This window comes from Camelina sativa, chromosome 11, assembly GCF_030686135.1.
Source record: "Camelina sativa cultivar CO46 ecotype springtype chromosome 11, ASM3068613v1".
In the NCBI taxonomy this organism is placed as follows: Eukaryota; Viridiplantae; Streptophyta; class Magnoliopsida; order Brassicales; family Brassicaceae; genus Camelina; species Camelina sativa.
Window position 1 is genome coordinate 33992664 of NC_141890.1, and position 14748 is coordinate 34007411.

Consider the following 14748-nt stretch of genomic DNA (forward strand, 5'->3'; position numbering starts at 1 on the left):
TGCAATTGGTAGATTGAACATGACTTGGCTCAGTGAACAGGGAGTATGGAAGCAGAGGATTGAGGAAGTTTTGGTAACCACTGGTCCTTTAGACCGGGGCCATAATGCCGTTATTCCTAAATCCATTGGTGTGGCTAGAAACTAAAAGCATAATTCCCAATAGCCTAGAGCTTAGATGATAAGAATTTGTCACGAAATTGCTTTGAACCAGGGTTTGGAATTGACATTCGCGTATCCCAAACAAAGATGTCGATATAGATTGTAGACTGTGGTCCTTACAATCAAAATATCGAAGAAAACTTGCTAATGGGTTTTGCAAAAGTTCAGAAAAGTGTGACCTGACTTTACTGGTAGTGGGCTTAGCTTTTGATAAGCTTAATGGGCCGACAAAGAAGACAAGGCCCACCAGAAGAAACCCTACTTTCTTGCTGGTTGACCAAGCTGGAGGGTGCGAGCGGCGGCGGCAGTGGTCCGGAGATGGAGAAGAGATTTGCAGGTAACATTGCATCTCCGGGAGGCAAAGCTTCAGCAAGAGCCAACCATATACAGGTGCTGAAAAAGGTTGAAACGGAAATCCACAAGAACAGACCATGTTTGGAAGGATGCCCTGTTGCCCTGAAAAAGGAGGTGTCGTGTGCCTTCGACGTCTCCATCAGAAGAGTTGCAGCTGCTGGTCCACATAGGAGTTTGCCTGCTAAACTCGGTGCCCAACAAGAGGCTTCCCAGGGGTGAACAGACACCCAGCTCGGAGGTATGCGTAGTGTCAAACTGTGTATCCGGTAACCCTGATGAAGCTTGTAGAGAGAAGCGGATGGGGTTCACCGGTAAACTCTTTCACCCTTCTTCACTGTCTATTGAAGTTTTGTCGGGATCTGAGAAAATCAGGGGGAAGCGTAACCAAAATAAAAATGAAAAATATTAAAAGCAGAAACATAGCAGGTGAAACAAGAGATAGCGTGGGAGAGGAAATCCCGACGCTGACGGCTAAGAGCAACACCGGCATCGGAGAAGGTTAATGGAGAAGGAGCCTCGATACTAATGTCAGAGAGAGAATGGGGTTTCTTTTTTTTTAGCTTGAAGCTTCTATTCATTTAGGATTGATTATGATATTTATGAAGACGAATTTTAGGAGGGAACTTCCATAATCGATACTATTTCTTAGATGAAGTGGCAGTGCTTGTGTAACAACATCACACGTTTGTGATTTGATCCTGATCTATATATAAACTATCCAGCTCACTTACATAACAACATCTATATATACATCACTCTTTTTTCACCTCACCAAAAATCCTCACAAGTCCTCTATGGTGTAACACTCATACACTTTCGATTAGGATGGCTACCCTAATTGTCACGCTTGTTCTCCTTTTTATATGAGATCCCAAAACACGATGGAACTCTCTTTTGTCAAGTGTGTCAAGCTCATGTCTTTTCTTGATGATAAAGTGCATCTGCTCTCGCGACATTTTCGCTGGCGTGATCGACGTGCTGCCAGTTAACCTGCTTCCATTTCACCGCTTAACGTGCCGCATCATCTTTTACTCTGATTTTAGGTCGGGGTTTTATGAATTCGACGGCTCTTTTTTTTGAAAGGGTCTCTAGATCCTTGTCTGATTTGTGGAACTAAGAATTTAAAAATATAATGAAATTGCTAAATAACAAAACAAAATAAAAACTTTGCACATATTGTTAAACAACCATTATATAATGAGAAATACATAGAAAATATCCACAGATATAGCCCTTTTTAACGTTCATACACAATTTTCCTTTTTAACGTCAAATATACATTCATTTAAAATTACAAACTGTACTTAGTACTAGAATCTTTGAATATTGTGATTATAAGGAATGTGGATATCTCTCTCTCTTTTTTTATATAATAAGGTTTTTGTATTTTTTTTAGAGACTATATTTTTACCTAACAAGCAGTTCTGTTACATGCAACCTGCAAAACTCCGTTCGGCCAAATAATATTTTAGGCATCAATCATTCTAGTGTCAAGGCCATTTTTTTTTTGTTTTATTGTTTTAAGAATATTATTTTATATATACAATTAAATAGAATATGTTATAAATCTATATATATGTTGTTATGTTTAGATGGAAGCATGAACCGTATGTTTTAGGCATAATTTTTTTATACGTATACAATTAAATAGAATATGTTATAAATATGTTGATTGTATCATACCCATATTCTACCTTCCTCTCATCTTCTGGTTCAATCTAGACTTCACCTTGTTTCTTTATATTTTCTTTTTGGCAAGGCCAAATGCCCCTAGTTAAACAAACTTTTGTAATATATTAAAAACCCTCTCAGTTTATAAAAAAAATATAAAAAAATAATATAATTAATAAATCTAATTAATAATCACAACAAAACGAAAGAAAAAACAATAAATCATACACATTGATGTACTTGTCGAAAGGCCAAAGCTGTAAGGTTTCATCTTTCTTCAGTCTGTAAATGTACTTGTCGGGATCAATATTACAAATACTAGTATTATTAGTTAATGCAACTCTATTGTTCTACCAAAACTCTTCGGAAATTTCCAACCGCACACCTGCCTTAGTTTACTATATTTTGGAGAAAATTTTATACGCCTACATGCAATTTGATTCCCAGTATATAATATTCTTGCTTACCTTGGTTCTTCTGTTATATAGTATTATAGTCCTACTAAACTTGTCCATTGCAACCAAAAACCACGTGGTAAACTAAAATACGGATATTGATGACAACCACGAAAGCGAAGAAGCCAAGTACACTATTTACATCTATTTCGTATAGTAAATAAAATCTTTTTTTTTTTTTACCATCAAAAGACTAACGAAACAAATAATTTGGTTTGTTCGGATTAAACGGTTCGGATTAAATGGGTCGGATTAGTCAGTTTTCAGGAAATTCGGATTATGAAAATTTTTACAGAATTATATCGAAATTAATTTCGGTTCGGATTCAGTCGATACTCGGTTTATTCGGTTTAGATACTTGATTTATATTATCTTCCAAGTATAACTGAAAATATTCATATTTTGGATATTTTAACCCGAAATCAACCTGTTCAAAAGAGAAAAAAAAGAAAAACAAATAGAAATACCAAAAAACTTGGTTGTCTCTCATCTAGGAACCATCACATATTACTAGAGCTGCTCAGCTAGCATTGTATCAAGTTTAAGCTAGTACTACATCAAGTACATTACATAACCATAGACATGCTTCAAAAGTTAGTAACTATTAGAGAGTTTTAGAAGTTACACGAAGCATGAAAATCCAAAACAAAAAGTAATAAAAAAATCGGCTTCAAAGTGAGATATGTCTAGTTCTTTGTTAAGGCTGCCAATCCGCATCCAAAAGTAGTCTAAAGAGCAGCTTCCTATCTACTTGTGCACAATGAAAACCATAACACAATACTTAAAAAAACTAATAAAGAAAAAAAATCACACATAAACTTAACAATGTAAATCAAATACATAATCAGAAACAAGAATATAAACTTAAACCTTAACAATGCAAGACACAAGTAAACATACACAAAATAAAAAACCTACGTACCATACTTTGCAGAATCATGGAGGAGTTGGCACTGAATTCCGAGAATCTACACAAGAAAACATAGATAAATTACAAACGAGATTTTAAAAAATAAAAACAAAATAAAGAAATTTAGTTATACTTACCAAGAGATTCAAGGAACTCAACCTCTTCCAACATTTGCACCAAGTTTGCTACTTGTGCTTCTGACTTATATGAACACCTTAGCCATTGTTGTATACATATCAAAACCTCCACCATGTAAGGAGTTAAAGAACTCCTATAAGAGTTTAACACTCGGCCACTTGTGCTAAAAGTTGACTCCGAAGCCACTAATGAGACTTGAATTGCTAGAACATCTATAGCAAGTTCTGACAAGATTGGGAACTTCGAACTATTGCACCTCCACCAACTGAGAACATTAAAAAGCAACCCTAAACTATTTTCAACTCTTACCTCAGTTTTTTCTATCAAATAGACCTGCAACTCATTGCAGCCATCTTCACTTCTCTTACAACCAACCAACTGACTATAAAGTGACTCCATCAGCTCACAATCTTCATCGTCTGAAATGTCACACATGACAGTAGGCTCAGAATCTGTAGGTGCTACATGGTCTACTGGTTGACTCAGCTTGAGACTATAATCTTCATACAACCTCTTCATTGCACTTGAAACTGAAGCCTGAAGTTGCTTATTGTCTACCATGTCCTTACCATAGAGTTGATCAAAGCAGAGGGAAGCAAACTCCATTTTGTTGCAAGGAACAAAGGCACTAGCCACAATCACTAGAGGATTCATGTTATGCCATCCGTCCCAGTACTTCTCGAAATTGTGCCTTATGATATAAGCTTGCTTTCAGATCTCCTCATCAGGACTAGACCACTCTCAACGTTGACAATCTCATTGTAAAACAATGTAGAAGTTACCGAATTAGAAGCTGAGAATGTCAAAATAAACTTATAGAATACTTTCAGAAACTTTACCAATCTTGAAGCTTCCTCTCAATAAGATGAAGTTGGTGGTCCAATCTTTTTTGCTTTTGTCTTCTCGTCTACTTCCTCAAAGTAGTCACAATACAACTTATCTTCAGTTTCCATTTTCTCAAAAGCAACCCTCAGCTTCGTAGTAGAAGTCAGCATCAAATAAGTTGAGTTCCAGCGTGTGACAACATCTAATGGTAAACTACCTCTACATACCTTTCCTGTTTCACACCTAATTTCAAATGATCCTACTGAAGGATGACCTCACATAGTTGACTGCATTCCTTATGGAAACAATACTAGGATTTGCCTTCTTCAAACCGTCGCCGACAATTAGATACAGTATGTATGCACAACAACGCATGTGTAGAAATTCACCATCTCTTACAAGTGCTTTTCCTCCTCTCAGCCTTAACGCATCTCTGAAAATGTCCAAGGCCTTGTCATTATTCTTTTCATTATCAACAATCACTGTAAAAAGTTCAATCCCCAATTCTTCTATGCAATCCATCAATTGACCTGCGATGGTATCTCCTCTGTGATCAGTGACAACCTTAAAACTAAGGATCCTCTTCTGCATTTCCCATTGAGCATTAATCCAGTGTGTTGTGATCACCATATAGTTGGAGGAGGTTGTAGGAGAAGTCTATATATATGTAGTCAGAGAAACCCTTGTTTTCTCCACAACAAACAGATTCTTCAAAGCTGATTTCTCTTCCAAATAGAGTGCAACAATGTCTCTCGTACACGTCCTTCTTGAAATTGTCTTGTAAAGAGGTAAGACATTGAAACAGAAGCGTTTCCAACCCTCAGATTCCACAAATGAAAATGGCAATTCATAGACAACAACCATTTCATTAACTGCTCTCCTAAACATCAACAGATCAAACTTGATAACCTTCAGATTCCCATTACTATCACCACTTAGCACCTTCTGTTTTTCCTTCTCATCAAAATCCTTGTACTGCTTGCATCTAGCTAAGTAGCCTATCATCGGACTAGTCCCAGCTGTTTTTGAATCACAAACAATCTCTGTAGCACATTACTTATAGAAGCTCTTACCAGCAATATCATCTTTTTCCAGAAAATGCTGCCATATCGGTGCTCTTTAGCATACTTCTTTCGTGGTCTTGGTAGTTTAGCAGAAGCAGTGACAGGTGCTTTACGAGTCTTACCAGTTTGAACATCTTCAGCATACTTAGGTTGAAGCGGCGGCTCCATGTCATTGTTCTCTTCAGTCATCTACAAAACATACACAAAATTCAGATTAACACAAGTACACACATATATAACACTCAGATTCTGCGGACTATAAACTAAGTACGAACAATAAACTGATTTGGAAGTTCAAACAAACACAACACAAGGACCATAAACAAAGAACAAACTCCATAACAACAATCAACAACTTCTGGTTTTCAAGTCTAAACCCTAACCCTAAAATTCGAAATCAAAAATTATCCAAACAGAGGAAGGAAATAAAGAATGGTGAAGTGAAGTAGTGAATAAAGAGAAGAAGAAGAGCTTACTTTCAAAAATTCAAAAACCAAACCTTAACCCTTATATTTTACAATCGACAAACAAACACAACACAAGGACCATAAACAAAGGACAAACCCCATAACAAAAATCGACAACCTCTACTTTTGAAGTCTAAACCATAACCCTAAAATTTCCTCAATTTGGGAAATTTTAGGGTTAAGGTTTAGACTTCGAAATCAAAGATTATCCAAACAGAGGAAGGAAATAAAGAATGGTAGAGCAAAGTAGCGATTAAAGAGAAAGAAGAAGAGCTTACTTTCAGAAATTTATTAGCTTCTTTGGTTTCACAAGAGGAGACAAACTTCTTCGGTTTCGTAAGAAGAGGCAAATCCAAAGAAGAAAATAAATGAATAGGGTAAATGACTTATTAATTATTATATCCTTATATATGGTTGCAAAATCTTGGGTTAGACAAAAACCGATCGGTCCAATTACCGAACCGATCCGAACCGACATCCGAAATCTCTAAATAATATGGCCGATCGGTTTGTCTCTTTCTAATCTCTTGGTGCTGATAGCTGAAACATTCTGTTCTCTCAGGTCGGTTTAATCGGATTTCATTGTTTGCCTAGGACTAGAAATAATAATGATAATAATCAATAACTCCTATTCCATCATACTTGAAATGCGACAGTTGGTAAGATTTCATTTCTTCAGCTTATAAATGTTACAATTTATATCTAAATTTTAGGACATTTATACAAGAATAATGTCTTGAGAGTATTGGAAAATGTAAAAAGCAAGCAATTACGAAGCTTAATGTGAAAATATAATAAAATAAAATAACGGAGCATGTTTCATATAAGTATAGTAGTATAGTAACTAGTAAGCTGTTTGACAAACAAAAAAGTAACTAGTGTTAAATTCGGGTTTGTTAAGGGCTTCCAACTGAAAACCAATTGGCAATGAGTGGAGAGGCTCTAACACTTTATATATTCAAGTCCCTTCACATCTATCAGATGTAGGATCTTTTTTCCACACGCCTCCTCGAGATGATGACTTTTCTAGCCATTAATCTCGACAGAATCCATCACGCCCTCTTGAGATAATGTTCTCTTTTTTAGCTATCTCGGCGGAATTGGACCTTCCTTTAGGGCATCAATTAATAGGGTGATCGAGCCTCTATCCAGACCAGACTAATTAACGGGCCAACGTGTGTAGGCTCTGATATCATGTTAAATTCGGGTTTATTATGGACTTACAACTCAAAACTAATTGGCAATGAGTAGAAAAACTCTAATACTTTATATATTCAAGTCCCTTCACATCTATCAAATGTGGGATCTTTTCTCCACAACTAGTAAGCTCTTTTGAAACTTGCACTTCCGCCAACGTTTCAATTGTGAACAACGTATCCAAAACAATTAGGCTCCACAAAACAATAAACGTGACTGTCGGCTCAGTAATAAACTTCCTGTACACTAAAACAGGTTCAACAAGATGTTAGTCTATACTTCTTTTTATTATTATTTTTCTTGATAAAAACATTATTGTGTACTTTTCAACAATCAGGAAACGGTCAACTACACAAATAGCGTTACGTAAATCCAAAACTTGTATTGTACTCAATCTTCCCCCACCCGTCTTATTATATATCTGAGAAGCTTTTGTACGCCTTAGGCGATCTGCAACGCAGCATTTTTTACATTAATCTTGGGTATAAAAAAATAGAAAAAACTCAAACAGTAAAAACAAGCGGATGAATGGTTTTGAGCAAGATTTGGTCTTGAGCATTGATCTTGACTTATATATATATTTTTCTCTCTTTCTCTCTTATCTCATTATAATATTATTACCTAATTATAATATCATTATAATTACTTTAAGATCAGTTGTGCCATTGCATATGCCCTTACGAGCAATTGACCTCTAAAATATTCATTGTTGTGATAATTAATAGAATTGTTGCTTACCTTTATATATACTTAACTATTCTATGGGACCGTTCCATACAAAAGCGGGTGGCAAAATTTAAATCAACTTTTTATTCTCACCTTTTGATGTTCCAAACCAATATATGGACATTGAGAACAACAACAACGAGGAGGAGGAAGTTAAGCACACCGTTTATATTTGTTACGACAACAATGATTCATCAGTCTCCTCCTTCATCGACTACCTAAGAGCTAGTTTCAACCGCCATGGGATCTATGAGCTTGACGACGAGAGCGATATTTTCTCCGACCTAATTAGGGTTATTGTTGTGGTTTTTTCGAGGAATTACACGTTCTCTGTGCCGGAGAATCTCGTGAATCATCTTAACAACAAAGACCTTGTGGTAGTTTCGGTGCTCCATGGTGTCACGGTATCATCCGTGACACAGCAGATTGCGGTGGTCGAGCCGTGGTCTCGTGTTCTACTAGAATCAGCTGTGTTGCCAGGACACGTTCAAAATGACGATCAAAGGTAGGAACTACATTAATTGGGTTATATCTAAAACAAAGAAAAAGAAAAAAAAAGTTTAGCACATTATTTTCTCACACCGATATCAGCTTTACTAATCAATCTTTTGCGAGAAGCTATTTGCTAAATCAAAGATAAATTGCAGTTGGGGATTTGTTTCTCGTATTATTCTAGTAACTTTTAGAAAAATTTACTAGATGATGCTACATATATAAATTATAATGATACTTGCTGATCTGACCAAAATGTTATGTATCAACATGTTTAGAAACTATTTATCTATTTTGTATGTTTACGTATGGCGACAACTTTGGGAGAGATAGTTTCCTCGCAAGTCTTCCTCGCAATATGTTTTCTAATAGTGTCTGTCGTGTTTTTGTTTACCAACTTTTCTCTATCGTGTTTTAAAACATTGTTAATATTTAATCTATTATAATTGCGAAAGATCCAGAAAGCCTAAAATATATCTCCTAACCGGGACCTTTTTTTGTTTATAGACTATTTATATTAAGTTATATATTAGTATTAAAAAATCAAAAGTCAGAAATGAGATATAAGTATATAAGTAATAGTTTCTTCCTAAATAACTTTCTTTCTAATAACTAGAACACCAGAGCCATGCACATAAAATCATATTAATTAGTTTTCTATAGATTATCTTTTCCAGTAATCAAGTTCGTTTTTATAATAATTATATTTCATATATTTATTCAACATATGTATACATTTCTTTTGAAAGATTCCATGCACTATTACTTTTTACATAATTGACGAGGCTATGTGGAATCATTAGTTAATATCTTTTTTTTTTTTTTTTTGCAGTGAATCCCAATTTGTGGAAGAAATCGCGAGGGATGTCTTTGAGAAGCTTTATCCAACGGAAGAGCTTGGGATTCACAGGCGGCAAGTTGACATTGAAAACTTGCTATGCAAGCAGTCATGGGGCCTCCGCACTCTAGGCATTTTTGGTGAGTCTGGCATTGGAAAGACAACTCTAGCTAGAGCCGTGTTTCGAAAAATGTCCGGTGGCTATGATGCTTCTTGCTACATCAAAGATTTTCACAAAGAATATAGTGAAAAGAGACTTGGACCAGTTTTGTCTGAAGAATACTTGGGTGAGACTCCAGTGGAAAAGTTTGACCTAAATCCTTCTCCTTCAGAGCCAAGCCACCGTCGAAAAAGAGTTCTTATTTCTCTAGATGATGTGCGAAATGCTAAAGACGCCGAATCTTTTCTTGGTGGTGGATTTGGTCCAGGAAGCTTGATTATTATAATCTCAAGATATAAAGAAGTACTTGAGCAGTTCGGTGTTAATGAGATTTATGAGGTTCAAGGTCTAAACCAAGAAGATAGCATGAAGCTATATACAAGGTGTGCCTTTGGAAAAGATGTGACCGAGCAGAATCTTTTAGAGTTTTCAATGAAAGAGATTAAATGTGCTAATGGAAACCCATTAACTATTCGCGCACAGGCCTTAAAGAGAAAAACGGAACGTGCATCACTGAGTATTCACGATGTATGGTACTCATGCGACGACCTCGAGCATAATACATCAATGTGGACTATTCCCAACGAAGAAGACGATGAACCTCAAGAATGGTATCCATGTTATGAAACTGAGCTTCCGTCGCCTGAAAATGTTGTCTTGGTACATTTGATGATGAGAGATTTTAGACATTTTATCGAATCTACAAGACACTTCGTCAAGTTAGTTAAGACTAGAATCATTATAAATAGGAGTTACATCATGTGCATAGTGGTGTCTTTTATTTTTGGTTGGCTTTGGAACTTTTTTGGGAAATGGGAGAGTTTGGGGTTTCCAGGACAAACCTTGATTTACTTAGTTCTTGTTTACGGTTATCTCTCTGCTTTACTTAATCTTTGAATGTATATGTACGTTTCATTGATATAATGTAAATGAAACCGTTCATATTCTCAATCTTGTTTAAATTGAAACGTAAATGCTTGTTTCACTTTGCTTAGACTGTTTAAGTCAATCAATTAATACAATGCAAGAGCCTAGCTCACTAGGCTTTCCCTCTCTGTATCTCTGCAGTAACCGACGCCACTTTCGTATAGATGATATCAATTTATGTATTGTCTCTACTCATCAAAGATATGTATCCATCCTCCAAATGTATGAAATATAAGGATGAATATGACATCGCTATGAAGATAACTGAGATAACAATGTAAGGAAATGAGACAAATCAACAGGTCGTAGAAGCTAACTCCAATCTCATAGCACAATTTTGAAGAAAGAAATAAGTACTCTGTTTCTCAACACTATTCTTCACGTTTTCAATATTTGTTATTCATAAATGTTCAGCAATTGTGTATTAACCAGATATTGAATTTGACTTCTATAGTCATTTGTCATTGTTATCGCTTAAAGTTGGCAGCTTATGTTATTCACTCTCTAAGAAACGCTTGAGCATATGCTGATTGGATCTTTAAGTCTATTTAGGGTTGGAAAGAATTTACTCTTTCTTCTCAATATTCGGCTCTAAAGTTTCTTAAACACACTTAGTTTGTATAAAGAACAATCCTCTTTGTTATGTTAAGAAAATAACTCAAAACTAAACAACTCACAAACTCTTTTTGTGTTTCGATATCGTTTGATACAACCCATCAAACGTATTTATAGGGAACTTAACTTAGCTTTTTATTCCTATTTTGATAATGGAAAACTACTCTTTTCCTAATCCTAAATAGAACTTTTCCTTTTCTCTTAACCCAACTTGGTTAAGGAAATTTTTAGGCTGAACCTTCTAAAAGCTTATCCAACAATCACCCCCTTAAGCTTCGAGTCCTTCTTCGAGAGGTCTTGAACGCCGATCAAACTCCTCATTGTCTTGAACTGAATCCTTGCTAGGTCTTTTGTTAGTATGTCTGCACACTGATCTTCTCCTCGTACAAACTCCACTTCGATTTGCTCATTTTCAACACACTCTCGGATGAAGTGATAACGCTTGTTGATGTATTGCTTCTTCCCTGGAAAATAAGATTCTTAGATAGCTCTATGGCTGACTTGTTGTCAATGTATATGGTTGTCTTCTTACAATTCTGTCCCATAACTTCACTCACCAAGTCTTGTAGCCATATAGCTTATTTCGCTGCTTCTGTTGCCGCCATAAACTCGGCTTCGCAGCTAGACAATGCGACTGTTCTCAGCTTCTGTGAACACCATGTAATTGGTGTTTCTCCAAGATAGAACACATGGCCCGCCGTTCTCTTCCCATCATCAGGATCCGTGTTACGGCTGCTATCATTGTAGCCAACTATCGTTTGTGAACTTCCACGCTTGAATATGAGACCATACGATAGTGTTCCTTGCAAATATCTCAAAATTTGCTTCAATGCTGCCACATGTGACTCTCTTGGATCTTGCGAGATATGGTCTTGTGTGTAGGAGATACCTTAAGCAGCCGATCCTCCGACGATACATGGTAGCGTCTTCTACCGGTTCTCCTTGTGTCTTAGACAATTTTAACCCAAACTCCATTGGAATATGTGTCAGATTACATTGATCTAATCCTGCTTCCTTGAGGATCCTTCGTACATATGCTTCTTGTTTTAACTCGATGCCGCTTCAATGCCAAGGTAGTAGGTGAGTATTCCTAAGTCTGACATCTCGAACTTAGACTCCATACTAGCTTTGAACTCTTGAATTACTCCCAATGAGTTCCCTATGACAAAAAGATCGTCAACGTATACAACTACAAGAAGAAACTTATCCCTGTCTGCCTTTCGATACACGACACTCTCCTTGTAGCACTTTTTGAAGTTCAAACCTCTCAAGATTTGATCAACCTTTGTGTTCCAGGCTCGTGGAGCCTGTCTTAACCCATATAAAGCTTTGAAAAGTTTAAAAATCTTATGTTCTTCTCCCTTCTTTTCAAAGCCTTCTGGTTGAGACACATAGACGTCTTCGTTTAGCTCTCCGTGCAAAAACGCCGTCTTGACATCGAGGTAGTGGATTTCCCATCCGCGAGAAGCAGCAATTCCCATAAGTAGCCTTATTATCTCGACTCGAGCTACCGGTGCAAATAATTCGTCAAAATCAATCCCTGATTGTTGCACATAACCTTTTGCAACTAACCGTCCCTTATATTTGTTGATGGAACCATCTGCATTCCTCTTAATCTTAAAAATCCATTTAAGATCAATGACCTTGACACCTTGCGGTTTTTCAACTAAGAACCAAGTCTTGTTCTTGTTAATTGATTTTATTTCTTCCACACATGCGTTTGTCCACACCATCAATTCCTTTGCTTCTTGATAGTTCACAGGCTCATCATTGAGTGAGAGAAGAAGCTTCTCACATTCTGTATTAGCAAGGAGAAGGTAATCATTAAGATAGTTTGGTCGGTTTACTTGACGAACCAATCGTCGAAGTTGAGGATAGCCGACTTCTTCTTGCTGGACTTGTGTATTATTCTCCTCGCCCAAGTCATTCTCATCTTCTTCTTGCTCAGAGTCACTCAATTCATTGCTTTCACTTTCTTCCTTTTCTGGTTCATGTACTACTTCCTGTCCTACATTGCCAATGACTGCAGGTCCTTCTCCGGTATCAACAATTTCACCCCATCGTAGTTGGAACATACTTGGATCTCTCATAGATCCTTGTTCTGTCTTATTCCAGCTCCAACCCATACTTTCATCAAACACAACGCGGCTGACAACAACCTTCCGTGTTGTTGGATCATAAAGCCGATATGCCTTGGATCCTGGCTCAATCCCAAGGTGTACTAATGGTTTTGATCTGTCATCAAGCTTCTTCAGGTTTGTAACTTGACTCTTCGAGTATGCCAAACAACCAAAAACTTTTAAATGCTCAATGCTTGGCTTTGCTCCTCTTAGTCACTCATATGGAGTCATATTCTCAAGCGCTCTTGTTGGTATCTGATTGATCAGATCAGTAGCATGGTGAACCGCTTCTCCCCAAAGATAATTTAGTACCTTCATAGCCTTAAGAGTGCTTCTTGTCATCTCCATCAGAGTCCTGTTTATTCTTTCCACAACACCACTCTGTTGCGGTGTGTAAGGGGCTGTGAGTTGTCTCTTGATACCACTTGTATCACAAAACTCATTGAATTATCCTGAAGTGAACTCTCCTCCTGTTCTTAGAGTTAAGATAGAACTCCTAATCTCTTTCTCTACCAAGCTCTTAAACAACTTGAACTTCGCAAAAGCTTCACTCTTCTCCTTTAACAAGATAGTCCACATATATCTTGAAAAGTCATCTATAATGATACACATATTTGTTATTAGCCAAGGTTGAAGGTGTGATAAGACCACATAAGTCGGCATGTAGAAGCTCCAATGGCTTTGAAGCTCAAAACAGTGAGGCCTTGGGGAAGCATAGTCCCCATTGTCCAGGTACCATAAATCTTCATCTTTGGTCTCATAGTTTTTCGGAATGACTTTCTCTTCATTCAAAAACACGACCTCATGCAAATAAAGAGCTGCATCCGCATCCTCTATCTCAATTTTATTTGTTTCACCATGTTGTTGTTGTCGATCTGGACATGTAGAAGCATAGTGTCCTAGCTTATCACACCGATAACAAACCACCTTCGACCGATCCTTCTTATCCTTTGAATCGTTCTGATCTACTTGATTTGTTGTTTTTCGTTCTTGTGAGTAGCCTCTGTCTCTGCCTCTTCCTCGTCCTCTGTTTCCTCTGCCACCTCTGCCTCATCCTCTACCTCTCGAACCCCAAGTGTTTTGCAAGTTTGCAAATAACAGCTTACCCTAAGTATCTTCGTGATCCTCCTCATTAAGAATCTGCTCTTTATAGGCCTTGAGTCTCCCTATGATCTCCACGAAGCTTGTTTTCTGTAAATCCAAAACTTGTTCAAGAGATGTTATAATCTGAATGAACTTGTTCCTTGGTAGACTATTGAGAAACTTCTTCACAAGTTTTGCTTCCACAATTGTCTGTCCAAGAGAAGCCGCTTTTGATGCAATCTCTGATAGCTCGCTTGAAAAGCTATCTATTGTGTCCGAATCCTTCATCTTGATTCTCTCAAATTCAGACATAAGAGTCTGAAGCCTTGCTTCCTTGACACGATCTGCACCATGATGACGAGATTGGATGGCATTCCATATCCCTTTACGAGAGTTTGTTCACCGACTTGTAATATACGAGCCTCCAGGATAGCTTGAAACAATAATCCTGTCGCGATATTGTTTAGATCAGGATCCACTGATCTTGGTTCGATTGTATCCCATACATGATAGATCTTGAACAAGATTTTCATCCTCATTGACCACA

At 37.0% G+C, this 14748-nt stretch overlaps 3 protein-coding genes across 4 annotated transcripts; 1 reads left to right on the forward strand and 2 right to left on the reverse strand.

Moving 5' to 3' along the window:
- Window positions 1-3575: 3575 nt before the first annotated feature.
- Window positions 3576-5765, reverse strand: LOC147934773 (uncharacterized). Its single transcript, XM_087472787.1, has 6 exons — window positions 5618-5765; window positions 5194-5531; window positions 4912-5097; window positions 4470-4480; window positions 3687-4378; window positions 3576-3607 (listed from the first exon to the last, which is right to left on the reverse strand). Exons 1-6 carry the CDS (start codon window positions 5763-5765, stop codon window positions 3576-3578), a joined length of 1407 nt encoding a protein of 468 aa, XP_087328913.1.
- A 2248-nt stretch (window positions 5766-8013) lies between these two features.
- On the forward strand, window positions 8014-10424 carry LOC147934774 (disease resistance protein RRS1B-like). 2 transcript variants are annotated; one of them, XM_087476674.1, is made up of 2 exons: window positions 8014-8471; window positions 9311-10424. In XM_087476674.1, exons 1-2 carry the CDS (start codon window positions 8459-8461, stop codon window positions 10351-10353), a joined length of 1056 nt encoding a protein of 351 aa, XP_087332800.1. In that variant the 5' UTR covers window positions 8014-8458; the 3' UTR covers window positions 10354-10424. The 2 variants fall into 2 exon arrangements, with proteins under 2 accessions (XP_087332800.1, XP_087332799.1); XM_087476673.1 differs by having other exon boundaries at window positions 8015-8471; window positions 9291-10424.
- Window positions 10425-14225: 3801 nt separating this feature from the next.
- On the reverse strand, window positions 14226-14740 carry LOC147934775 (uncharacterized). The gene is made up of 2 exons (XM_087472789.1): window positions 14620-14740; window positions 14226-14545 (listed from the first exon to the last, which is right to left on the reverse strand). The coding sequence occupies exons 1-2, from the start codon at window positions 14738-14740 to the stop codon at window positions 14226-14228; spliced, it is 441 nt and encodes a 146-aa protein (XP_087328915.1).
- Between the last annotated feature and the right edge of the window lie 8 nt (window positions 14741-14748).

Bases quoted from the DNA above. Each gene is read 5' to 3' on its own strand.
- LOC147934773 (XM_087472787.1), bottom strand. From the start codon at position 5,765: ATGACTGAAGAGAACAATGACATGGAGCCGCCGCTTCAACCTAAGTAT. The intron at 5,532-5,617 runs GCAGCATTTTCT...ATTCAAAAACAG, and splicing joins TGCTAAAGAGCACCGATATG to CTGGGACTAGTCCGATGATA. The intron at 5,098-5,193 runs GTTTCTCTGACT...TGGGAAATGCAG, and splicing joins TTGTTGTGGAGAAAACAAGG to AAGAGGATCCTTAGTTTTAA.
- LOC147934774 (XM_087476673.1), top strand. From the start codon at position 8,083: ATGGACATTGAGAACAACAACAACGAGGAGGAGGAAGTTAAGCACACC. The intron at 8,472-9,290 runs GTAGGAACTACA...TTTTTTTTGCAG, and splicing joins GTTCAAAATGACGATCAAAG to TGAATCCCAATTTGTGGAAG.
- LOC147934775 (XM_087472789.1), bottom strand. From the start codon at position 14,740: ATGAGGATGAAAATCTTGTTCAAGATCTATCATGTATGGGATACAATC. The intron at 14,546-14,619 runs GTATATTACAAG...ATCATGGTGCAG, and splicing joins TCAAGCTATCCTGGAGGCTC to ATCGTGTCAAGGAAGCAAGG.